Raw genomic sequence first — 24495 nt, forward strand, 5'->3', positions numbered from 1 at the left:
TCTGAATCAATCGAAGCCAGCGTGACATTGTAAAGTAAATGTCCACATTTCCCCATAATAACCTCGTCATTATTTATTAGGATCCTCATTAAAATGGTTCCTATAAATTAGTTTTGTAATGTTTGTTTGTTCCTACTAATTAGCATCCTCGACTAACATTAATGATAATCTTACAAGAATGCTAAGGATGGTGAGCTCGGCTGCTTACATTTTATTTTTATTATTTTTAAATCTTATGTACTATAGAAAGCAAAAATGCTTAAATGTTGGAAACAGTTCTCAGTATGACGCAGTGCAGTGCTACTCCACGCTAAACTGGATTTCTTACTTAGAATTTCTGCCCAGCTTTGGGACTCAGCCACAAACAAATTCTCTCCAGACTTAACGATCCTGGACTCTTTTCAGAACTTCCAGGGTTTTTTTTTTGTGTTTTTTTTTGGACCCCCACATAAAAAAACAATAACTACTGTACTTATTTTATTGTAGTTGAATAAAGTGTGTTACATTTCAGCCAAAATAGCCTACATAGTAAGCAAAGAAAAATCTACTTTTGTCTCCATGCGAGGAACAACACCACAGGGTCGTATCCAAAAGTTTGTGAAGACACTTTGAAATGTCAGCCTGCAAAAAAAAACAATTTAAAACGTATAGCTCCAGTCCAAAATGTCTGGGATGGTAGCCCATCATTGCGGCTTTCAAATTAGGACAATATTGCTTTTGTGTTGTTGATAGCAGCCAAGTTGTCTGCACTGACGGACCTCCGCAAAATGGATCTGTTGAGGTTCTTGTAGCGGTCCTCACACAGCCTGGAGATGGCCTGAAGACAACATCAGAAGCAAAGCCTGGGAGTGATACATGCCAGACAGAACATGCGGCAAAGTGCTTGTGACTATTCACCTCCAGTTTCTGGGCCCGCTTGTTGCTAAGCGGCTCCATGACAACGTTGTTGTCATTGGCGAGCGAGCGCAGGTCAAAGTAGTATTTGGCGTAGACGCTGGCCGGCACGTTGATGTTGAACTGGAGCAACTCCAGGAATTGACGCTCCATCTCATTCCTGAAAAATTCAAACGGAATTGTGTCACACATTAGTTGGGTCCAATTTACTTAAAAAAAAAAAAAAAAAAAAAAAAAAAAAAAGGAGGGAATTTTGCATGAAACAATAATTATTGAAAGCTTGAAGATGCAAGAGCGATTTATTAAAAAAAAAAAAAAAAAAAAAAAAAAAAAAAAAAGACTGATTTGACTTTTGACCTCAGGTAATTTAATCAAGATTAAGGACTCAATTTGTGTACGTCTTTGGGAGCATGGTAATATTTAAAATAGAACGTATTTATACCTTTTTGGGAGCAAATTAGTTAATAATGGCTTGAACTAAGTGAATCGAACCAAGATCAGGAAAAATCAAAATCTAACTGAACTCTATCAAAATAAAATCAATTGAGGAAATTAGAGTCGATACCCAGCCCTAATGGGGGAAAAAAAAAAAAAAGCCCAAAGAGTCATTCAAAGTTTGATGATTTCAATGCAAATCTGTATTGCCACAATGGCAACGTCGACAGTACTTGTCCGATTCCAATGACGGTTCGCTCACATGTCCTCCACGGCGATGTCTTTGAGAATCTGGCAGTAGTCGACGTTCCAGACCGCCTGGTCGTCCCAGACTTTGGAGGCCAGCAGGATGGCACCCAACACGATCCGCTTCCAGTTGGAAGGACAGATGTCCATCTCGGCATACGTCAGCAGACGCTCCAAGTACACCTGTGACCAGAATAAAATAAATAAATAAATCACCCTCCACTTCGTCCAGGATTCAAGATATCCTTAAGGAGGAAGGGGGAACATCGTGCTGAAAGGAAGCCGCTCATGAAAAGTCGTCATGAACACGTTACATGAGCAACAGACTGTTCCTTCATCTTGGAACGCTGCCAATGTCAATCATGTTTTGATCCCCTGCAATCTCCTCTTACTTCGCTACTGCAATTTGGATTGACATACAGTCATGAGTCTATCTGTCATTTTATACAAAAAAAAAAAGTAAACAGAATAAACTGCAAGTACTCAACAGTAATTCTTCCACAGTTTCATCACATCGTCTCTCAATAATTATCAATTAAGTCCAATCCTATAAATGTATGGACTGGCGTCCCACAAGGTAATATACTTAGCCCTGTTCAACCACAACGGTGTATTTATTAATTGTTTCAATGAAACATGTTGAATTGACAATAATTGTGGGAATGCTTCCCACTTTTTTGCCGCATAACTCCCACATAATACTTCCAATTTACACTGTTCAAATTTCAACTATATATCGTATGATTCCACATTACTTACACTATTTGCACAATTTAACATTTAATATAAAATTTTCCCCATTCATTTTCAATGGGACAGACATTGACCTTTTTCTAAGTATCACTTTCCACGTCCATTTCCGTATATATAACTTACCGTCATTACCAGGTGTCTGATGCTGCTTCGTGGCAAAGTTGGTAAACTGCATTGTCCAGTAACCAGGAGGTCATAATTTCATAATTTATCTCTCAATTTACTTCATAAGCATTCCACAGGCATTCAAATCTTAGCATTCAGCTTTCAGCATTCCCGCGCAATTTCTCCAAGAATTGCACTAAGTCTTGCATAAATTAGTTTTCACCGAAATAAAAAAAAAGTGCATAATTGTTTGTGATGAATCTTACAGCTGCACAATGAAATACATAAAATTAAATACATTCATTAAATTAAATTACATGAAAGAACGTGCAGTGAACACTGAACAGTTTGTGAGTGGTTCTTTTCTCCAACCCGCGTTTCATTCCTTCGGATGGATTGTGCAAATTTTCGTCACTATGTTGTTTTCATTTTCATTTTTAGTCCTTGACGAAATTGTCAGTCAAGTTATAGTTATCGTCTCAACGAATGGCTTCTATTTTAGTTTTCGTTTCATTTTCGTCTAGAAAAAACATTTTGGTGACAAATGTTTGGTCGACGTAATTATCACTGGATCGCTCACTTGTGAACTGCTGCTGTGTTGTGTCAATGAAATGGACTTGACTCGGGTCGGGGTGCGCTGACACAAACTCACCAGCGTGACGATGGCGCACTCGGCGGTGAGCTGCGCAGAGCTGAAGAGCGTGCGTATGAAGCGGTAAATGAGCCTGTGCTCGGGGTTCACCGCAAAGTAGTCATCTGCGACTTTCTCGTGCTAGCGAGACGGGAGACAAGCGCATCTGTCAGTCGTGAGCCAAAACCAATGAAAATCAAAACGCTTTCTTTCATCTCACCGACAGTGGATGTTTCTTCTCATCAAATATGTCCAGGGAGCGACTGGAATCCCTGAAAATGGGAGAATATCGTAGCACAAAATTTAACAGTGAACAATTGTATAATTTATTAAAACCCTGAAAACATTTACTCGGCACTTCCCTTTAGCAGAAATGAACCACATCTTACGGTGTGCTAATTAACGCTTACTTTACGTTAGCTAAAACCTTCTCTAAATTTTTAACCGACATTTCTAGAGAAGTGTAATCTCAATGGTGTAGCTATCTAAAAGATGCTGCTACGAATACTCACTAGTGTTAATTTTGTCTGCCATTTTTTAAATTAGCCTCAGTTTTAGTCCAATTTCAGTCACGCTTGTTAGTTTTTATCACAGTTAGTCAACCTCAACCTATTTTTATTTAGTCGACTATAAACCTAGTATTTTAGTCTTTATTTTAGTACAAAAAAACTCACTTTATTTGGCTAATTTTAGTCAACAAAAACTGTCAACATTTTAGTCAAGTTTTAGTCATGACAACCATTTTATTACCCCTGTATATATTTTTTGTCAGCAGATTTATTGAACCTTTTCGTACCTCAAACTATTTTACATCAAATTTTCTGTCATCTTTTTTATGAAAAACAACTTAGCTAATATGTTTACTATGTTTTATGTTTAAACTACCTAGCTACTATGGCTCCATGCTATGAGCTAGCAAGTTAGCCAGCATTAGCTAGCAGTCGCATTAGCATTATTGTTGGACCGTTATAGCCGTTGGATATTATTATTATAATATTACGTTATAACTAGTATTCAAGTTTTTGTTTTTTTTAACCTTTCAGTCCACCTCCTGTCTGTGCTTTGTGTCAGATGACAGTGTCACAGAAATGACAGATTAGCGGAGACAAGATTTTACAAAATCATATCATTTTCGTCTCATTTTTGTTCATGAACTAAAATGTCCTTAGATTTTAGTCCAGTTTTAGTACATTTTGGTCTCGTCTTCATTAGTCGATGAAAATGCATACTGATTTAGTCCCACTTATTGTTTATTAATGAGGGTTTTAGTCTAGTCTGGTCTAGTTTTAGTCTGGTGAAAAATGTGTGTTGACGAAATGATTTTTATTTATTTATTTCATTATTAATAATAATGATAACGATAACATCGCTCTTACCTGTTTTTGATGTGATAGTAAATGGCCAAGGCCACACTGGAACAGAAAAAAAGAAGGATTATCAGTCTGGGATGTGTGCCACTGGCCGGAACAGATGGAAGGACAAGGGTTCAATGGTGGAGTTGTATTCATTAGGGATGTCACAATACCGGCAATAATGTCATATCGCAGTATTAAAACTGCCACAATATATTGTAGTCGTCATATAACGATATTAAAAGCAGCACATCTGTTATTAAAAAAAAAAAAAAAAAAAGTCAGTTTGATTTCCATTTGTGCAGTTCTAGCACCCTCTGGTGGCTAGTTGGTTTTTTTTTTAGTGAAGTTCCATTTTCACAAGGCATTTGTTTGAACTGAGTCAATCTGAGCTTGCATTAGCAAGTCTCTCTCTCTCTCTCTCTCTCTCTCTCTCTCTCTCTCTCTCTCTCTCTCTCTCTCTCTCTCTCTCTCTCTCTCTCTCTCTCTCTCTCTCTCTCTCTCTCTCTCTCTCTCTCTCTCTCTCTCTCTCTCTCCTCTCTCTCTCTCTTCTCTCTCTCTCTCTCTCTCTCTCTCTCTCTCTCTCTCTCTCTCTCTCTCGTTCTCTCTCTCTCTCTACATATACATATATATTTAATCACACACATATATTTAATATTTATATTTTTAATTGCTGTAATGTACAAAAGCACAATAGTGTTTTTTTTTTACAACTTTGGGACCTTTTTCTTGTTGTGGTATTGCCAACCTCCCCACAATATTGTAATAATGATCGTATCGTGACCTTCATATTCTAGATAATACTGTATTGTGATGTTTGGGATATCGTTTGCATCCCTAGTATTCATGCATCTCGTTGCATTTTTGCAACCACGTCTACCTGCTGTACGCCTGACAATAGACTAAAAACTCAAGATGTTGTAAACATGCTGAGTTTTCTATGAATTTTCATGCATAACTCCACTTTTGATTCTGGCAGCTCCAGCTATTATATCGTACCAGCAAAGTCATGTACCATTTGATGGTGTTCTTGAGGTTGGGCTGGCTGACTGTGCTGTCATCGAGGAAGATTGTGGAGCACGAGTTGTACTTCCTCATTACCAGGCTAGGGGACAACTGGTGGAAATGACAAAATGTTTAGTTTAAGAGAGAGGAAGGAACCTCATTCTCGAGCTGTCAAAATTCATCAATTAAACTGATTATCAAATTAATCGACAACTATTTTAATATAGAGTCATTGTTTGGAGCCATTTTTATAATTGAAAATTGTCCAAACAACTGTTATTTAAAAAATAAAATAAAAAATAATTATGTCTATGTTGGAAAACAAAAACGATGGACTCTCTACAATCAGATATATGTGAAGAATGTTTACTAATATGCATAGTAGGGATGTAACGATAACGACAATATGGTGATATCACGATAGTAAAACTGCCACAATATATTGTCATCATCATGTCACGATATTAAAAGTAGCACATTTGTTCAAATAATCAAGTTGATTTCCATTTGTGCATTTCTGGCACCCTCTGTTGGCTAGTTTATTAGTGCAGTTTAATTTTCACAAGGCATGTTTTGGCCCTTCTATGATTCAAATCCACACTAATGGTCAGATGAAGGGGAACGTAATTTGCTTGTGAACTAAGTCATTGTGTGGAGGAACTCAATGTGTGCTTGAATTAGAAAGTAGGTATATATATTACAGTTGCATGTTTTTTTGTTGTTTTTTTTTTATGCTGAAGGTTATTGCATTCACTTGAAAAATAAATCTCCTGTTTTTCTGACTCATTTTTTTGGGAGCTTTGTTTTTTGAGTATTTTTTTCTGTTTTTCTGAATTTTTTTTTTCTGTTTTACTGAATATTTTTTTCTGTCATAAAAAAAAAATGGAAAAAAAAATATTCAGATAAACAGGACGAAAAATTATTCAGAAAAACAGGAGAAATTAAAAAAAACAAAACAGAAAAAAATAAAAAATAAAAAATTAAAGAACACCAACATGTGTTTTTCCTGAGTATTTTATTTATTTATTTATTTATTTATTTTTTACCTCTGAACTCCAAATGACTTGTTGCAGACCACTAACATGTATGTATGACTGGATAGCCGATATATCGTGATATCGTATCGTGATGTCTGGATATCATTACATCCCTAATGCATCGTGCTATAGTTTTGTTTTGTTTTTCCCTTAATATTTATCCATGGCGAGCAATGAACGAATAAGAACATTACAATTGTAAGGCAGACTCACATTGTTTATGTAGTTGCTTTTCCTTTTCTCTCGCACTAAATTAAAAGGTGAGAAACAACAACAAAAACTTTTAGATGACTTTACGGGTGAATATCGATGATTAGTGAAATGCTCACCATCCGTCTGAGATTTGCTAAGGAACAGGGTGGTGGCTCCCGGGTGGTCCGATGGGTTGGCCTCTTGGGCCAACTCTGAAAAGGAAGGAAAGGTCATACAAGCGCATCGAGTATCGCTCAGTGTTGCTGCTGTCCTGCTGGATCCTCTCTCACCGTCAGGGAGTTCTCTGTCACTGATGTGCTGCAGGTAAGTCCCGGTGTCCTCACTCACATCCTCTGCGGTGAAAGGACATTCCTCCAGCTCCAGATCTCTCCTGTGGTTCTTGGGACTCTCTCTTGGAGAGACGCAGCAGGACACAGAGCCACCCATTGTTTATTTTTCCCATGCAATTGACAAGAAATCTGGGCTGCCGGGTTGGCTTGCAACCTTGCAAGCTGACGTCGTGTACACTAGAGCATCTGACTCGATTGCCCTTTAAGTTTGAGTTGGTTCAAGTATGTAAAGCCGGCGTGCAAGGCGTCCTCAACGAAAGGTGGCTTAGCTTGAGAGAACAAGGATGTGCACTGTTTGACAAATGTGCAAACAAACCAGACGCGTCTTGAACAGCTGACATGTTGAGGGCGTGTGCGGAGCAATCTAAGCACTGCTGCATTTTTGGATCGCTTCAAGCATGGATGGAAAAGGCTCGGAAGTGTAAAACATGTCATGCTGTCAGGTCATCTTAGCAGAGATAAAACAAACAATAGTCACGGGCGGCTTTCTCTTCTTGACCCATGGCTAGTTGCCCGCACGGCTAACTTCCGCATCCAATTCCACTCCACGACTTCACTTTACGTTCATAACTGGAGCTGAAAACTCAATTAAAAGCCAGCGTAAAGTGTAGATAGATACTTCAATAAAAACCAACGGCACTTAAGTGACAATGAACATAGAAGAACCGAATTTGAATTTTCTAACGATATCCCACGTTAGCTATCATGTTTTGCACATACAGCAGTGGGCATTCAAATACACGTCATATCCGGGAAATTACTTTCAAGATAAATACGTTATAAGTGATTGAGTGAAACTTCATGTAACTCAAGACAGACTAAGTTGAAAGTTTGTTTGCGTTGAGTTGTGAGTTGACTGCAACTTTTTTTTTCTTGTTGTTTGTGTTTTGATTGTTACATGAACAGTATTTGCTAATGCTCTGATCTGTGGATTTGTTGTATGTGTAACATCAGAATGTGATACTAAATAAATAAATCAATAAATAATAAATCAATAACGACGCTATGTGATGTCTCCGTTAAATTCCGGGTAATGAGATTGTTTTCATTTATACTTACTCAATGTTTATTATATTGCGGGTGTTTGTTTCCAAAGAAATTACACCATAATCAACAATGGCAAATATTCAAATGGAATTTAGAATAAAATTTTCAGACTTCAACTAAGCTATTTGTTTGTAATGTATGTACATTACATTTGAATAAACGCCGACATTTATAGATGACGCGTCCTTTGTCATTTATTTTGAATAGGAAAATGAATAGGAAATTGTGTTTGTGCATCTACCATTACACTTTCTAATCGGCTACTTAGCCGTTAACGTGATTGGTTAAAAAAAACAAAAACAAAAAAACAACTCATCCCGCGTGTCATGTGATTTTTACGTCACATATCAACGACATGAATTGCTTTTTAAATTCCGTCCCACGCGTGAATTTAATTGATTTATGTTGACTTACAAGCCGTTTGTATTTTTTTGTTAATAATAATAATAATAATAATAATAATAATAATAATCTGTAATGTATGTTGTATTTACTGTTGAATGCATTTTTTTCAATATAGCATAAAAATAAATTAAATAATAATAATAATAACAACAATAATAATAATTAATAATAAATAAATAAATAAATAAATAAATAAATAAACAGCCGTGATGCCCAGGAATTGTCCTTGTTATCGTTAACTTGTACATATTTAGGTAAAGAACGTCTCTCAAAATGTTCTGGTAAGAACAAAATAAGAGTATTTTTGAGGGGGAAGATAAACCCCTGAATATGCTCTTTGTATGTACAGTAAATGCTAAATGTGATTTGACCCCCCCCCCCCCCCCCCCCCCCCACACACACACACACATACAAACACAATTTTTATATTGCATATGTTAAAAGAAGCTGAAATTGAAATGGGCGTGACATTTATAAAATACTGTTCATGTGATTGCCCTGCGATTGGCTGGCAACCAGTCCAGGGTGTCCCCCGCCTACTGCCTATAGCCAGCTGAGATGGGCGCCAGCACCCCCCGCAACCCTTGTGAGGAATAAGCGGTCAAGAAAATGGATGGATGGATGTTCTAGTGATCACGTGTGACTAAATTAAAAAGAAGGGTATACTGTATTGTAGTAATAATATTCACCAGGAGAGGGCAGCAGCATCTCAAGCGTAGTGATGACGGTTCGCTTAGCTTGGCGGAAGAAGTACAAAATGTAGACGGAAAGAGCGTCAATGATTGGTTTGTCGTTGGCCATCATTTCATTTTCTAACTGGCACGATGGCTCTGGTTCCGTATGTAGAGAATGCGGTGCCTGCGCTTTCCAAACTTCAAAATTCATCGGCGCGTTTTCATTTTGCCAGCCATGAGATCCTCATCGCTCAGGATTGGAGGAATCTTGGAGTCGCGGCGGTTGTGTGGGACGCGGTCAGTGATCGAACGCTCAAGTTCAACAATGTGCTTGAATTTATGATCTTGGAATTTTTTGCAGGCTGTTGTCTTGTGTATGTACTTGGAGTTGGGCCATGTCGATCTCAATGGGAAAGTGTCCATTGAGCTGGGAGCGGGCACTGGACTGGTGGGCATCGTTGCAGCCCTGCTGGGTAATAATAATAATAATAATAATCGCACCATAATGGTGTGACTGGAGATGGCTTTGCAACGTTCACACTTCTTTCTTGACTTCACAGGTGCCAACGTGACCATCACCGACAGGAAGTGTGCTCTGGACTTCCTTTCGACCAACGTCAAAGCCAACCTGCCCTCGGAACTTGAGGAATGTGTAGTGGTGTCTGAGCTGTCTTGGGGCGAGGGTCTTGCCCGCTTCCCAGCAGGAGGATTCGACCTGGTTTTGGGAGCAGACATTGTTTACCTGGAGGACACGTTTGTGCCGCTGATCCGGACGCTTGAGCACTTGTGCGCCGATGCCACCGTGGTGCTGCTGGCATGCAGGATACGCTATGAACGAGATGGCGCGTTTTTAAACATGCTGAGGCGGAAATTCACTGTCGACGAGGTTTTCTATGATCAAAACAGGGACATTTATATATACGAAGCTCGGAAACGAGTGCCCAGGAGTGATTTATGATTTTCCATTTAAATATATGTATTGTTTTCAGTGCCATTAACTAATGAATTAATCGCAAAAAAAATGAGGACGATGTGCAACTGACTTTACGACAGCAGTCCGACATGCCGTAAAGCGCGGCGAGGGGGTTACTATAGCAACGCCCGCAGGTGTGCTATTTTTAGCTTTTATCGGTAACGTTGGATTGTTTTTTTTTTTTAGCCACAAATAAAGCGTTTGGATTAAGTAAAACACTTGTGCCGATATTGCATCGATTTACAATCACACCGTTTATTTTGACCGCAGATGGCTGTGGATGGTTACGTAAAGGTAGCACCAGGTTGTGCTTGAGCAATAACCTAACTATAGTACATGCATTCAAGTATTTCATAAATGTTTGTGTATGACATTCAGAATATTTTGTTCACGTCAAAATATCGGGATCACCCCCCCCCCCCCACACACACACACTTTGAAATTCCGCAAGTAATGAAAAAAAAATAAATAAATAAAAAAAATAATATATATATATATATATATATATATATATATATATATATATATATATATATACCCAGAGGTAAAATAATGGCTGTCCTGACTAAAACGAGACTGACTAAACTAAAATTGACTAAAATTAGACAAATAAAACCATGTTTTCTTGGACTAAAATAGACTAAGTAAAAATGGGATGAGGTTGACTAACTATGATAAAAACTAACACGTGTGACTAAAATTGGACGAAAAGAGACTAAATTTAAAAATGGCAGACAAAATTAACACTGAGTGTGTGCAGTGGATGAAAAATGTTGAAGATGTCCTCATAACATCAAAAAGAATTAACACTTCAAGTCTGGCGAGAAAAAAAAAGCATTGATTGAAAAGCCTTTTCAATTAAGTGATGAATCAAAATTGTAAAATGTGAGATTGATCTGATTAAAAATGTCGTTTGACAGCTGTAATTGTTTTGCAATCCAAGTGAATCAGAAACACTTTTTTTTTCTTTTTTTTTTTTTTATTAACAGCTGCCAAAATGTAACAGCTCAAACATAACGTATCATACAAGTTGGTGCAGACGTTAAGAAAATAAATGAAAAGCCACAAGAATTATAACAAAGTCTCATATTACATAATACCTAAGAAGAAAATATGGTAACCCATCATGATTAAGTCTTCTTGGTTTGGGAGCACTTTACAATCCTCGTTTTGCCAAACGTCAAATATAATGTGCAACAAATACAGGTGTGACGTTATTTTTATTTTTTTAAGATGGAAACTGACCTTCCTTCCCAACATTTTGTGTTCAATTACTGTTTTAAAAGGAGAGTTCAGATTTTTGGACATGAATCTGTATTGCATCCTCACCTTCAGTGGTGTACAATCAGCACTAACTTACCCCTGACAACGTTCCGTGACACAAGTTCTGGTCCGGTTTTGGTCGAGAGGAAAGTAGTCCGGCAAGTTGGCTGGCCTCAAGGCAATAAAGCGTTTTTCTTCTAAAAACAAAATAGTGACATATTTGCATCACGCATAGACGCGCGCACTAATCTACAAGTTGTTTGTCGTTTCGAAGTTATAATTAGGGCGGAAAGCGCGCCCGTGTGCGCATCTATCAGCTGTATGCAGCGCACCGCGTAGAGATACGAACGAGCAGAAAAATAGTGCCCGGTGGTAATGGAGTTTGACTTTTTTTCTAGGGTGAAGTTTTGTGATGCAAATGTATCACTCTTTTGGACACAAATTGTTTTTAGAAGAAAAACACTTTATTCCCGTGATCCCCAGCCAACTTGCCAGACAACTTTCCTCTCGGCCAAAACCGGACCAGAACTCGCGTCAGAGAAGGTTGTCAGGTGTAAGTCAGTCCTGATCGCACACCACTGGAGGTGAGGATGAAATAGATTCATGTCCAAAAAACTAAACTATCCCTTTATAAAGTTGCCCCAGTGTTTCACGTTTGAATATGGAATACTCGTTGACTAGGGGTGTCACGATTCGCCAACTCCACGATTCGATTTAAATTTCGATTTTGGGGTCACGATTCGATTTTTTTTTCGATTTTTTTTTTTTTTTTTTTTCTCCGCTCCCCCACTTTATAACACAGAGGCATATGCTTCTGTAGGCTAAGGCTAGTCTATGATCATTGGTTCTATTCATTGTACAGTAAATCTTATTTCAAAAGATCGGCTACATATAGGTGATGCAATTTCCATATTATTTTTGTGTAAATTTATGTAATATATGATAATTGACATTAGGCAGGAATGATCAAATTCAAAGAATTTATTTACAATATAAAGTTAACCGTCTTGTTCTTACTGAAGTGTAAAATAAAAAATAAAAAAACAAAAACAAAAAGTCACAGTGGGTGCCTGCCATCTATTGACTGTTTTTGGTTACAACAGTGTGCTGTGTGTTCCTCTTAAAATAATGTGCAATGTGCAACAACAACAAAAAATATATTGTATCCAAAGTCATGGAACAAATACAGCCTGAACAAACTATATCCCAACATTTACAGTTGCTGGGCATACTGTAGCGTGGTTCAAGTACACTAATTAAATGTTTGAATCCAGCGTTTTCCAAGGCTGCAGGTCTGCTGCTATAAATAGACCTATGGATCTGGCGTTTCGCGCGAGCTGAAGTGTGTGGAAGTTTCACTGTAAATGAGGATGAAATAGTTGGTTGGACCGTTGTTTTCCCACTTCTAGTTGAATTTGATAAATCTAAATCTTTGTGATGCCTGCGTAAATGTCCCGTCATGTTTGTCGTGTTTCCCGTTGTTACGGCTGGCGGCTCGGGCCATTCAGTTTGAATGCGCCAGCGCGACACTCTGATTGGAGGACTGTGCCAGCGCGACACTCCGATTGGACGACTGTGCCAGCGCGACACTCCGATTGGACGACTGTGCCAGCGCGACACTCCGATTGGACGACTGTGCCAGCGCGACGCTATTGTGTATCCGTGTATTATACCCCTATTAGTTATTGTTTCTCCTCCGTTCTGTCAGTTCTGTCAAATGCGGTTATTATTTGTTCACCTTCCACTTTCACTCCCTTGTCAAACCCCTGCCTGAAATTTCAATTAAAACTACTCAGATGTTAAAGTCGACCCGTGTTTATCTACTCTATATTTTCTGTTATTGTGTTACTTCCCTTCCCCTTGACGAGCCGGGCGTAACACCGTGGCCGAGTACAGTACGCGCACATAGCATATCTTGCAACTGTGGTCTTTTTTATCGACAACGTGAACGTTGTCGACATAACTCACCGGGAACGCAAAATGTTTCCAAACTGGTGACGAGAGAAGCGGGAGCGGCTTGAAGCACCATTGCTGTGTCTGTCCGCGCTTGCCATCATGACTGCAGGAGAAGTCAGCTAACAAGTGCCGTTAGCTAGTAGCTGAATGGCTGCGTCTCATTTGCTTTCCTGGGAGGTGGCGGTGGCGGCGGGCGCGGGGGGGGGGCATCGAATCGTGTGTCCTCTCTTCTATTTCGATGCTCGAAATCGTGACGTAATTTCGATCGATTTCGATAAAAAATCGAAATCGTGACACCCTTATCGTTGACACAAAAAATATTTTTTCAAATCCAAACCATGTGTTCGTTTTCTGACTCCAAGTACGCCAGACGATCAAGCAGCACGTTTACAAAAAGATCCTGTGACGTTCGCTTCATTTGGTTTCATTCAGTTGTGGCACAACTCGTGCACGGCCCCCTTCCTTCAAATGGGAAAACTTGTCGTTTGGACTTGAAACATCCTGAAGACACCTGCAGCAGGTCTGCAACTTTTCCGACACAACTTGTATATACGTGGATTGTTCCAGCAAGGAAAAGTGCATTCTCGATACAAACTCATCTTACTAACCGGAACTTCTCAAATTTTCCGAAGTCCGAAAAGTGAAAATGCATCGTCACAGGCCGTCTGTGACGATGCATATATTTGCATAACCAGTTGTAAGTAGGGCTCATTATTTTTGTTTTTTATTTTAAGAAAATAATGACATCAGAAACGATTAGAATAAAAGCCACAATACAAAAAAAGCATTTCATACTACGTGGGTCGTGCACACGCTTTATGTTTTGTTTTGTTTTTCTCATTCCATGTCTTTAAAAAAAAAAGAAAAAAGAAAAAAAAAAGACCTTGTTTATTGCAAACTAGGGCTGGGTCTAAAATATCGATATGAAATCGATATTCCTTTTTGTATCGATTATTTTAATATGGCTTCCCCCCCCCCCCTGTAAATGAATTAATTTATTTATTACCCACTGGAATATCAAATCTGTCACAGGAATGTAATTGTCGTGATTTGTCGCTTCATTTGCATAGCGCTGTGCTGATAATAGATTTCAATTCTTATTTATGGTTTTGATCAGGTCACGTTCAATAAAACATACCTGATACATGTAACTTGTATTGGATTTAATTATAAATGTAAATATTCATATTTTTACTAATGCACCTAGTAAGAGAAAGAAGTTTAGACGATTTTGCAGCACTGCTTCTTCCATACAAAAAATCAAATTGGTACTGCAAGAAATCCTGAACTGAATCCAAAATCAATGTGAATCGAATCGATTTTAGAAATCTGAATCAATACCCAGCCCTATTGCAAAATTGTGTGGAACTGGAAAAAAAAAAGTTGCAGATCAATTAAAAAAATAAAATAAAAATAATGATCCTGCAGTAATAAGGTTAGAAACAAATTGTCAATTACAAAAAAAAATAATAAATTCAACAAATTGCTTGTGTTTTAACACAGTGAACATTTTTTTGTTTGTTTTTGTTTACGTAAGCAAGGCAAAGTGAGCGAACAAAAAGAGGGCAAATGGCAATTTAAGAGCGGGAAGGAGACCAGAGCAAAGGTCAAATCCATGGCGCAAATTCCAAAGCAACTTTTGTGTTGTTGAAGTTTGATCTGCGAGGTTCAATCCTTCGCGCCGATCGCATCTTTGCAAGCTTCCATCGGTGACAAAATCCTTTTTTCTGTTGCTCATTCCATTTGGGAGCGCTCATCACGACGTCAAGGGGACAGAACGCTAACTTCGAACTTGGCAGTTCATTTTGCCTACTGGGCCACATCCATTTCTTGCAGTTTGTTTGTGTGTTTTTTAAGAAAGCAAAACAATTAAGAAAAAGGTGGCGCGGCGTCCATATGCACGGCTCTTTTGCGGAGTCTCTGTACATTTTTGATGGGTTACTCCGATTTGTGGCAATACAAGTCTTTGAGGGCTTTCAGCTCCTCAATCAGGGTTTTGTTCTGGTTCTCCAGCACGGCTACGCGGTTCTCCAAACACTTGACGTACTCCTTCTTCTTCCGGCGACACTCGCGGGCGGCCTCCCTGGACAAAATGACAAAAGGAAACTTGGAAAATGGTCCGATTGTTACTCGGGGTGTTAGGAAAAATCAATTTGGCAATATATCGCGATATTACAGCGTGAAATAGGGCAGCACAATATATCGAAAAAATGGCGATATTGGCCTATGCAATATGCATATCACAAAGACATGCAATAAATTTGATATGGAATTTCATACTTTTATCTGAAGTTGACCAATCAGACTGTCAGGTTTACCTGTTTGACATTTACGAAACATGACAAAAAAGGAGAGTTCAGTTCAAAGGTCGCGAGGAGAGGAACTGACTGATACAATTCACTACTTCATTCTCTGAGAAAAATCCCCTCCTCACCCTCTCTTTTTATTTGGTTTCCACGCCCCTAGTTCCATGGGTGTTCCAACCCTAATAATGCAAAACGTAGTTGGAACACAGTGCACTTAACAAAAATGTGCACTACCATCCAATAGTTGAACATTATCAAGAGGTAATTACAATTAAGAATACGTTGAGCATGAAAAAAATGTAATTCTATCATTACATAATAAAAATGCCATTTCTTTAGGTACACGTTGAATATTGCAATAATATCGATAATCGCTATATTCAACAACTATATCGCATATTAGGGATGTAACGATATCCAAACATCACAATATGATATCACGATATGAAGGTCACGATACGATAATTATCACGATATTGTGGGGGGGGTTGGCGATATTTAAAAAAAGATCACAATATTGTAAAAAAAAAAAAAAAAAGCTCATACAAAAACAAAGCACAATATTGTGCTTTTGTATATAACAGCAATACATATTAACCACCTCCAATCTCTAATAACAATATTGAGGCACTTACTTGCCAATGCAAGCACACATTTATTGCTTCACATGCAAATTAGGTTCGCTTACATCTGACAATTAGCATAGATTTTAAACATAGAAGGCCAAAACATACCTAATGAAAATGAAATTACATACACTAATAAACTAGCCAGTAGAGGGTGCTAGAACTGCACAAATGGAAATCAACGTGACTTTTTTTTTAACAGATGTGTTCCTTTTAAATATTATGAACATGACGACGACGATATTGTGGTAGTTTTAATATCACAATATCATGACATTGCCCTTATTGTTACATCCTTATCGCATATCGCATGTTTTTCCAATATCATGCAACCTGACGGTGAAATTCTTGTATTGATTCAATATGCGGTCGAATCGATATTTAAAAGGATACTTGGCTCATTGAGCCATTTTCAGCAGTAAAAAGCTAATATTTTGTCTATTATTAATGTTGTAATTTCATTATTTTTCAAGTACAATTAGTAATTTTTCTCCTTGCTGTCCACTGATGATGACATCAACTGTGCTGGGGAAGCAGGTAACGACCAATCATGGCTCTGTTTTCTGACCAAACCCAAAAAACAGCTGAGCCATGATTGGTTGTTACCTACAGAACAGGTGAGTCATCTTCAGTCGACAGTAAATGGAAAAATGACTTTTTAAAGGTATTGATTGTACATGAAAAATAATGAAGTTATCAAATTCATTCTGGACAAAATATTAACTTTTCACTGCTGAAAATTGTTCAATGAGTCAAGCATCTTAAATATAAATTTTTGATGGAAATATTCAACAAAACGTCTTACTTAGGGTTAGGGTTCACAATTTAAGCATGGAAGAATTTTATATTAATGGAAGATGAAACCTTAATATTTCATTTTAATGCTGTTCAAACATGAAAGAGATTGCAACTTGTTTGTTAAATACAGTGTTGTTAAATACATTATCATACAAATCTTACAGTGTACATGTACAAGTTTATGGACTAGTATTTTCTAGGGGTGTTAAAAAAAATCGATTCGGCGATATATCGCGATACTACATCGCGCGATTCTCGAATCGATTCGATAATCGGCAGAATCGATTTTTTTTTTTTTAGGATTCACACCTTGAGCATGGAAGAATGTTATATGAACGGAACATTAAGCCTTAATATTTTATTTTAATGCTGTTCAAACATGAAACAGATTACAACCTCTATAAGACTGAAATTTCAGATAAATAAATAATACATTTTCATATAAATCTTACACTCTACAAGCTTACTGATTAGTATTTTCTAAATTTGAATGAAAAAAAATCGCAACAATCGACTTATAAATTCGTATCGGGATTAATCGGTATCGAATCGAATCGTGACCTGTGAATCGTGATACGAATCGAATTGTCAGGTACTAGGCAATTCACACCCCTAGTATTTTCTAAATTTCAGTTTAAAAAAAGGAAAGAAAATCGCAATCATCGACTTACAGATTTGTATCGAGATTAAGCGGTATATCAAATGGAATTGTGACCTATTAATTGTGATGTGGTTCGAATTGCCAGATTGATACTAGGCAATTCACACCCCTAATTGTTCCCATGCAGTATCATCAGCGACGTACCTGTTTTTCATAAGGCGCACCTCTCGTTTGCGCGTGACTTCCTCGGTTCCCGTGCCCGTCCCCAACGCGGGCGAGGTCGCCATGACGACCCCGCCGGGGGTGATGGCGCTGGCTGGCGCTGTGCGGATCTGATAGGCCTGAACGTCTCCTGAAGGGTGAAGACAGAGGTAAGCAGAGCTGTCAAAATTCTTCAATTCATCGACAAGTCATCGATGATCAAGATTACAGTGTTCCCTCGTTTATCGCAAGGTGTTACGTTCCAAAAATTACCCGCGATAACAGAAATCAACGTTAATTTAAAAAAAATAAAATAAATAAAAAATCCCGTTAATTATATGTATGTTTTTCGGTATGGAATGCTTTTTTATTCATCATATATTTTCTTTTTCATTTAAATTCATTTTTTCCATTAAAAGTATGTTGTTGTTTTTTTTGTATTTACTAATTCTTAAAGCGCTTTATAAATAAAGTTGAGTTGAGGGGTGTGCCAAAAAATCGATTCATAAAAGAATCGAGATTCCCATTTATTAATCGAATCAAATCGATATTAATATCCAAAAATCGATTTTATTTAAATTAGAAATGAAGAAGAAGGGGAAAAGGCAGTTGTAGCCCACATGCTGTTTTTGTGGAAAAAGGCACTTACAATACAAAATGAATAAATGTTTAAACAAAAAAAGACACTTTAATGTCTCTATTTGCTATTTTGTCTTGCAAAGCAGACTGGAGTATATCATGACAATGTTGTGCATATCTGTAAATTGAAGCAGAAATCATTTGTCAATCAAATTTTGAATCGAAAATCGTTTGAATCGAGAATTGAAAATCGATTCTGAATCGAATCGTAGACCCAAAAATCGTAATCGAATCGAATCATGAGGCAGTCAAAGATTCCCAGCCCTATATTTCTATTTATTATGTTTTTTCGTTTTGGTATGATTTTTAGTTCATTGTAAATACTTTTTCATTCATCATTTATGTTTTTTTTTCATTTACAGTCATTTGATTCCATTAAAAGTATGTTGTTGTTTTTTAATTAGAAAGGTTGGAAAGGTCTTGTCGAGATAAATCCACCGATGCCCGTATGTCCCCGGTCGGATGTACAGTTGGGGAGATACGGTTGCGCAAAGAACAAAAAAAAATAAACAAAAAAAAGCATGCTGTTAAAAAAACAGCAAGGCTGCGAAAGATGAACCCGCGATAAATGAGGGAACACTGTAATCGACAACAATTTTAATTGTCGAGTAATCGTTTGGAGTCATTTTTTTTTTTAATTGTCCAAATCCTCTGATTTCAGGCTAGCATCTCAAGAGTAAATTTAAAAATAATAATAATAATAAATAAAAAAATAAAAAAAGTGAAATAAAAACTATAAACAAGTGTTTGGCACACTTGATACATTTAAAATAGAACGTATTTAAACGTTTTTGGGAGCAAAAGACTTAATAAACAGTAATCAGGGGGAAAAAATGATTTATGATGTAGTTATGAACATCCAACTTACGAACATTTGCACATATGAATAAATATTTTTAAATGCGCACTACATCCACAAATAATTTCATTTTATTTTGAAGCAAAATTTCATGTCAGTCGACTGACAGACAAATTTGACTTATAAGCAACCTCTCTGTACCCATTGTGTTTGTAAGTGGAGGACTACCTGCACACTTTCATGCAAAATGAAAACCAATTTGATGAGCCGATTAATCGACTGAATCATCAATTGATGAATTGACTCTAAAAATATTTGACAGTGATGACACTAGAGGCAGAGTTGAGTTGACTCATTGTGCCATTTTCAGAAGTGAAAAGTTAATATTTTGTCTATAATTGATGTAATAACTTGATTAATTTTCATGTACATTTAATACCTTTAAAAAGACTTTTTTTTCTACTTGCTGTCGACTGATGATGACATCACCTGTGCTGAGGAAGTAGGTAATGACTGCTGAAAATTGTTCAATGAGTCAAGTATCCCTTTAAGATGAAATCCAAAGAGAGCTTGCGTCCGCCATCTTGTTCTCACCTTGTACAACCACCTGGTTGCTAGGCAACAGGATCTGTTGGCCATCACTGGTCTGGGCATATTGCAAAATGGTGGCGCCAGGTTGGCCCGCGGCCGCGTTGGCCATAGTGAGCGCTTGCAGGCCCTGAACGCCGTCGGTGCCATTATTGGCAAGCTGGATGGCCCCTCCCTGCGTGATGGCGACTGCGGGCGGGGCAGGCGGGCAGATTATTTTCACAACGTCGGCCTTCAAGCGCATTGCAAGATGGCGGCACGGAGAACGTACTGTACTGGCCGCTGCTGGTTTGGTAGATGGGCGTGGGCATGGTGACCGTGGCGATGGCCGGGGCCGAGTCGTCTTCCGACTTCTCTTCCTCGATGCACGCGACCGCCGGAGCGTCTGACGACAAGTCGTTGAGGATTTTCCTGAACACACGGAGTGATTACGGGACCATTGAGTAGGGAAATTGACATCCAAACATCACAATATGATATGAAGGTCACAATACGATCATTATCACCATATTGTGGGGAGGTTGGCAATATTAAAAAAGTCACAATATTGTAAAAAAAACAACAACAACAACAACAAAAACTTGCTATTTGCTAATGCGCGCACACATGGAGTTCTTTCAAATATTGACTTGGTTCACAAGCATATTACGTTCCCCTTCATCTGACCATTAGCGTGGATTTTTAACATAGAAGGGACAAAACATGCTGTATGAAAATGAAACTATTAAAAAACTAGCCACCGGAAGGTGCTAGAACTACACAAATTGAAATCAACCTGACTTTTTTTCAAAGATGTGCTGCTTTCAATATCGGGAAATGACGACGACGATATATTGTGGCTGTTTAAATATAGCGATATCCCAATATTGCCGTTATCATTTCATCCCAACTAGGAGTATGACAATATATCAATATCACGATAAATCGTGATACTTTGTCTCCCGATAGATTATAGATACGTCTACGCAAGTATTGCGATATTTGTAGTTAATAACCAGCTACTAGAACAGCTCCAATGTTGATGACTTATTGAGCAATTACTTGGTGGGCCACTAGGGGGAACACCTTATAAGAGTGGCGGGGAAATGGACGAAGTCTTCAGGCGAAGAAGACTCATCAGCTTAGTTTTATTATTATTTTTGTATTTATTATATATACACACATATACATATAGCAGGGTATAAGAGATCAACCAGGGCCAGGTTAAAAAAAAAAAAAGCTCAATTGCTCACAATTCTAAATAGATTTCTGAAAATTGATTAAACTTAGCTACATTCAAATGCTAATAGCTGCAAACGAAAACAAATAGAAATATAAATTTTAGAAATATAAATAACCTAACCCCCCCTCAATATTGTGATTATTTTTTCAAGGTCCTCTTACCATAAAAACATAATTACAATAGACACATATAAATGTAAAAAAGAAAAAAAATACTACCTACAGACTGATGAAAATGAAGCACAGCCTACATTGCAATGTTGAATTCAATGAATTAAAAAATGTCAAGAAATGACGCTACCTGTACGAAGGTCGCCTGGAAAGGATCTCTCTCCGCTTCTGAGAATCGGTGACGCTGTCGACAGACTCCTGAGAGTCTTCGCTCTCGCCGACCGTTGAAATCTTTGCAGGGAAACGAATGACAAACATGTCAAACGTTTGTTTTTGTTTTTTTGTTTGTTTGTTTTTTAATTGTTTGGTGCACACCTGAACCGCTTGGACTGAAGGGGACTGGATGACGGAGGGTTGGGCAGCCTGGATCACGCCGTGCACTTGCACCGTTTGGCCGTTGGGCAGCTGCACCAAGGCCACCGTGGGACTGCTGGACGACGGCGCCTGGCTCGTTGCGATCGAGGCCTGACACGACCAAAATAATAATAATAATTATTTAAAAATAAATAAGATAATAATAATAATAATAATAATAATAATAATAATAATAATAATAATAATAATAATAATAAAACAAATAAAATAAGTACAATAATAATAATAATAATAATAATAAAATAAATAAAAATAAGGGCCACCACTTACACACTTTCTCATCACTGATGGATGACAACAGCGTTTCCCAAGACACATATTTGGCATCAGGAAAAAAAAAATCAATCTCATGTAATACCACTTACTAGTGATAGACCGATATGGTTTTTTTTTTCTTTTCCCAAGGCCAATGCCAATACCAATGATTAGTAATTATTTACGCTAGGGCTGTGAAATTAATCAAAATTCAATTACAATTTCAATTATCACACTCCAAAAATGACAAAAAACAGCAAATTTGCATAATCGTAAAAAAAAAATAAAAATAAATAAAAAAAAGTTAATGAATAAATTTTTTTGGAGTTGTTTAAATTTATACATTTGCACCTTTTTTGAAATTTTAAAATAACAAATTTAATACATTTTATTTTATCCAAAAGCAACTTACATAATTATAGTGTTTCATTTTTTTTTTATAAGTCCTCATATTTTTTATTTGTGTTTTACGTTTAAAAATTTTCTTGTTTCGTACAAAAAAAAATCATCCTACTTCACAGTGCACAAGCTGCACTAAGTTTTTGTGAACATAAATATATTATTATAAATATGTCATATTCTAAATTCTGTTTGGTCTAAAAGAAACTTGCATAATTATAGCATTTTTATTTTTTTTATTGGTCTTAATATTTTTAAATGCTAAAGCATTTTCTTGTTTTGTACCAAAAAATAATTATTTGAATAATTGTGATTTCAATTATTGTCAAAATAACCGTGATTATTATTTTTTCCATAATCGAACAGCCCTCATGGACACTAGGGCTGTGCAATTAATCACAATTCAATTACAATTTCAATTATACTCCAAAAATTACAAAAATCAGCATAATCGTAAAAAAACAAAAAAACAAACAACAACAAGATTATTAATATGGTACTCATTTTTGAGTGGTTTAAATTTATACATTTGAACCTTCTTTTAAATTTCAAAGTAACAAATTTAATATTTTGTTTCATCCAAAAGGAACTTACATAATTAGTGTTTAAAAAAAATATACGTCTTAATATTTTTATTTGTTTTTTTTACATTTAAGCAAAAATCTTCCTACTGCACAGTGCACAAGCTGCACTCCAACTTCAAGTTGTTGACAACATAAATATATTATTATAAATATATAGTATTAACATTGGAAGATTTCCCACGGCACACTGGTTGAAAATCCTGGGTTTGAATATTCCAAACTATATCAAGCGGTGATGTGATGTGATGGAGTTACCTGGGCCAGCTCAATATCAGACTCTTGCTTGACACTCGTTTCACCACTTGGCTGTGTATCTGCACAAGCTTCCATTGTCATTTAAAACCTGCACGATGAAAGAAAAACCTTTAATGTATGCGCATAAGTATGTTATCATTGTGTTCATCACGTTCGGCGGAGATGCTTGACCTGAGCAACTTTTGAAGGAGGGTGTGGCATTCTGAACACGCGTGCACCATTTCATTTCAACAAAAATAAAGACATTGCAATAAAAAAAAAATAGTCGTGATGAGCCGGGCTAGCAAACCGATCGTAGTGTAATCAATCAATTTGCTGTTTGGCTTAGTTGTGTGAAGATCGATCGATTTGCATGTAGCATGCAGCTAGCTCCCGTGGCCAACATTGTTGTCGTTAGCATGCTAACAAGCTAATAAGAGCGCATTAACTTTCATTCCGCTTGAAAAAAAAAAGACCGTTTAGTGTCCTTCGCATTCGCACCGTGAGTCGTTAGTGTTCAGATTAAAACGAGCCTCCATGGAGTCATTCAACTTAATGTGATTTATACTGCAAAGTTACATACATGAATGATTTGCGAGGGGAACATTCTATAACTGTGTAGCACACAGTTTATATGCTTTATGTTTATATCAAAACAATGTAGTTGCTAAAATGTATCAGACAAGCTGCTTCTGTAACTTAGTCCAACGGTGTTGTGAATTTTATTTCATTTTTCTTCCTTTTTTTTCTTAATGTAGCCCATTCTCCATCTAAGTCAGACTTTTTTTTTTTTTTTTTTTTTTTGCAAGCATTGCAACGACTGACTCATTTTTAGTTAGCCTCTGCAACGCCGCCGCCATGATTTCTTTGTTGGCGTTGTGCGGATACAAGCCGCAAATAAACGTTTGAGGGCAAGCCATCGAACTGTCTAGCAAAGATCGGATGCGTATCCTCTTACCAACGCAGACTCGCTTCGTCACTCCCGGGTCTACGGAGCTCCACTTTTATTCAGACCGACACGTAAGAGACCGCGTCAGGCTACACCTCCGTCGCGTCACCGAGAACAACAACACCGAGAGGAGGACGGAGGGCTTCGACGACAGCGATGAATCGGCAAGAAACGAGCGGAGGTCCGGAAAGGGTCGAAGATGGCCGAGAAGCCGAGAAGTCACGAGTAATGCCGAAAGCTTCTTCCTCTTCTGTTATAGATGTCGGCGCACAAGGCTTTGGTTGCAATAGCGCCTCCTTCGGTTCCGACATGGTTCTTACGAAAATGGCATGAGGAATAATTCATATTTTGTCGCTGTTTAGAGTGCACTGGCCTAGCCATCCAAACGAAAAGAGGACAATGGATAATCAAATATGTGTTACAGTAATTAA

General features: G+C 37.5%; 3 protein-coding genes across 4 annotated transcripts; 1 reads left to right on the forward strand and 2 right to left on the reverse strand.

Moving 5' to 3' along the window:
• Nucleotides 1-464: 464 nt before the first annotated feature.
• LOC144014185 (cyclin-Y-like protein 1) lies at nucleotides 465-7746 on the reverse strand. Its single transcript, XM_077513787.1, has 10 exons — nucleotides 6941-7746; nucleotides 6788-6862; nucleotides 6672-6706; nucleotides 5432-5532; nucleotides 4441-4476; nucleotides 3285-3336; nucleotides 3086-3205; nucleotides 1592-1758; nucleotides 898-1054; nucleotides 465-817 (listed from the first exon to the last, which is right to left on the reverse strand). Exons 1-10 carry the CDS (start codon nucleotides 7095-7097, stop codon nucleotides 701-703), a joined length of 1017 nt encoding a protein of 338 aa, XP_077369913.1. The 5' UTR covers nucleotides 7098-7746; the 3' UTR covers nucleotides 465-700.
• Nucleotides 7747-9203: 1457 nt separating this feature from the next.
• Nucleotides 9204-10314, forward strand: mettl21a (methyltransferase 21A, HSPA lysine). The gene is made up of 3 exons (XM_077515346.1): nucleotides 9204-9423; nucleotides 9488-9599; nucleotides 9687-10314. The coding sequence occupies exons 1-3, from the start codon at nucleotides 9277-9279 to the stop codon at nucleotides 10082-10084; spliced, it is 657 nt and encodes a 218-aa protein (XP_077371472.1). The 5' UTR covers nucleotides 9204-9276; the 3' UTR covers nucleotides 10085-10314.
• A 3706-nt stretch (nucleotides 10315-14020) lies between these two features.
• Nucleotides 14021-24266, reverse strand: LOC144014186 (cyclic AMP-responsive element-binding protein 1-like). 2 transcript variants are annotated; one of them, XM_077513788.1, is made up of 8 exons: nucleotides 24074-24266; nucleotides 23137-23224; nucleotides 21584-21733; nucleotides 21399-21499; nucleotides 20148-20287; nucleotides 19883-20065; nucleotides 17854-18001; nucleotides 14021-15401 (listed from the first exon to the last, which is right to left on the reverse strand). In XM_077513788.1, the coding sequence occupies exons 2-8, from the start codon at nucleotides 23215-23217 to the stop codon at nucleotides 15257-15259; spliced, it is 948 nt and encodes a 315-aa protein (XP_077369914.1). In that variant the 5' UTR covers nucleotides 23218-23224; nucleotides 24074-24266; the 3' UTR covers nucleotides 14021-15256. The 2 variants fall into 2 exon arrangements, with proteins under 2 accessions (XP_077369914.1, XP_077369915.1); XM_077513789.1 differs by lacking the exon at nucleotides 24074-24266 and adding an exon at nucleotides 23308-23886.
• Between the last annotated feature and the right edge of the window lie 229 nt (nucleotides 24267-24495).

This window comes from Festucalex cinctus, chromosome 2, assembly GCF_051991245.1.
Source record: "Festucalex cinctus isolate MCC-2025b chromosome 2, RoL_Fcin_1.0, whole genome shotgun sequence".
Classification (NCBI taxonomy): domain Eukaryota; kingdom Metazoa; phylum Chordata; class Actinopteri; order Syngnathiformes; family Syngnathidae; genus Festucalex; species Festucalex cinctus.

Excerpts from the sequence above, each read along its gene's own strand:
- LOC144014186 (XM_077513788.1), bottom strand. The coding sequence starts at position 23,217 with ATGACAATGGAAGCTTGTGCAGATACACAGCCAAGTGGTGAAACGAGT. Across the intron at positions 21,500-21,583 it reads CTTCAGTCCAAGCGGTTCAG|ATTTCAACGGTCGGCGAGAG; the intron begins GTGTGCACCAAA and ends TTCCCTGCAAAG. Across the intron at positions 15,402-17,853 it reads GTGCGCCTTATGAAAAACAG|GGAGGCCGCCCGCGAGTGTC; the intron begins GTACGTCGCTGA and ends CATTTTGTCCAG.
- LOC144014185 (XM_077513787.1), bottom strand. The coding sequence starts at position 7,097 with ATGGGTGGCTCTGTGTCCTGCTGCGTCTCTCCAAGAGAGAGTCCCAAG. Across the intron at positions 5,533-6,671 it reads AAAGCAACTACATAAACAAT|TTGTCCCCTAGCCTGGTAAT; the intron begins GTGAGTCTGCCT and ends CATTTCCACCAG. Across the intron at positions 3,206-3,284 it reads AGAAGAAACATCCACTGTCG|CACGAGAAAGTCGCAGATGA; the intron begins GTGAGATGAAAG and ends CCGTCTCGCTAG.
- mettl21a (XM_077515346.1), top strand. The coding sequence starts at position 9,277 with ATGGCTCTGGTTCCGTATGTAGAGAATGCGGTGCCTGCGCTTTCCAAA. Across the intron at positions 9,424-9,487 it reads CGGCGGTTGTGTGGGACGCG|GCTGTTGTCTTGTGTATGTA; the intron begins GTCAGTGATCGA and ends AATTTTTTGCAG. Across the intron at positions 9,600-9,686 it reads CATCGTTGCAGCCCTGCTGG|GTGCCAACGTGACCATCACC; the intron begins GTAATAATAATA and ends TTGACTTCACAG.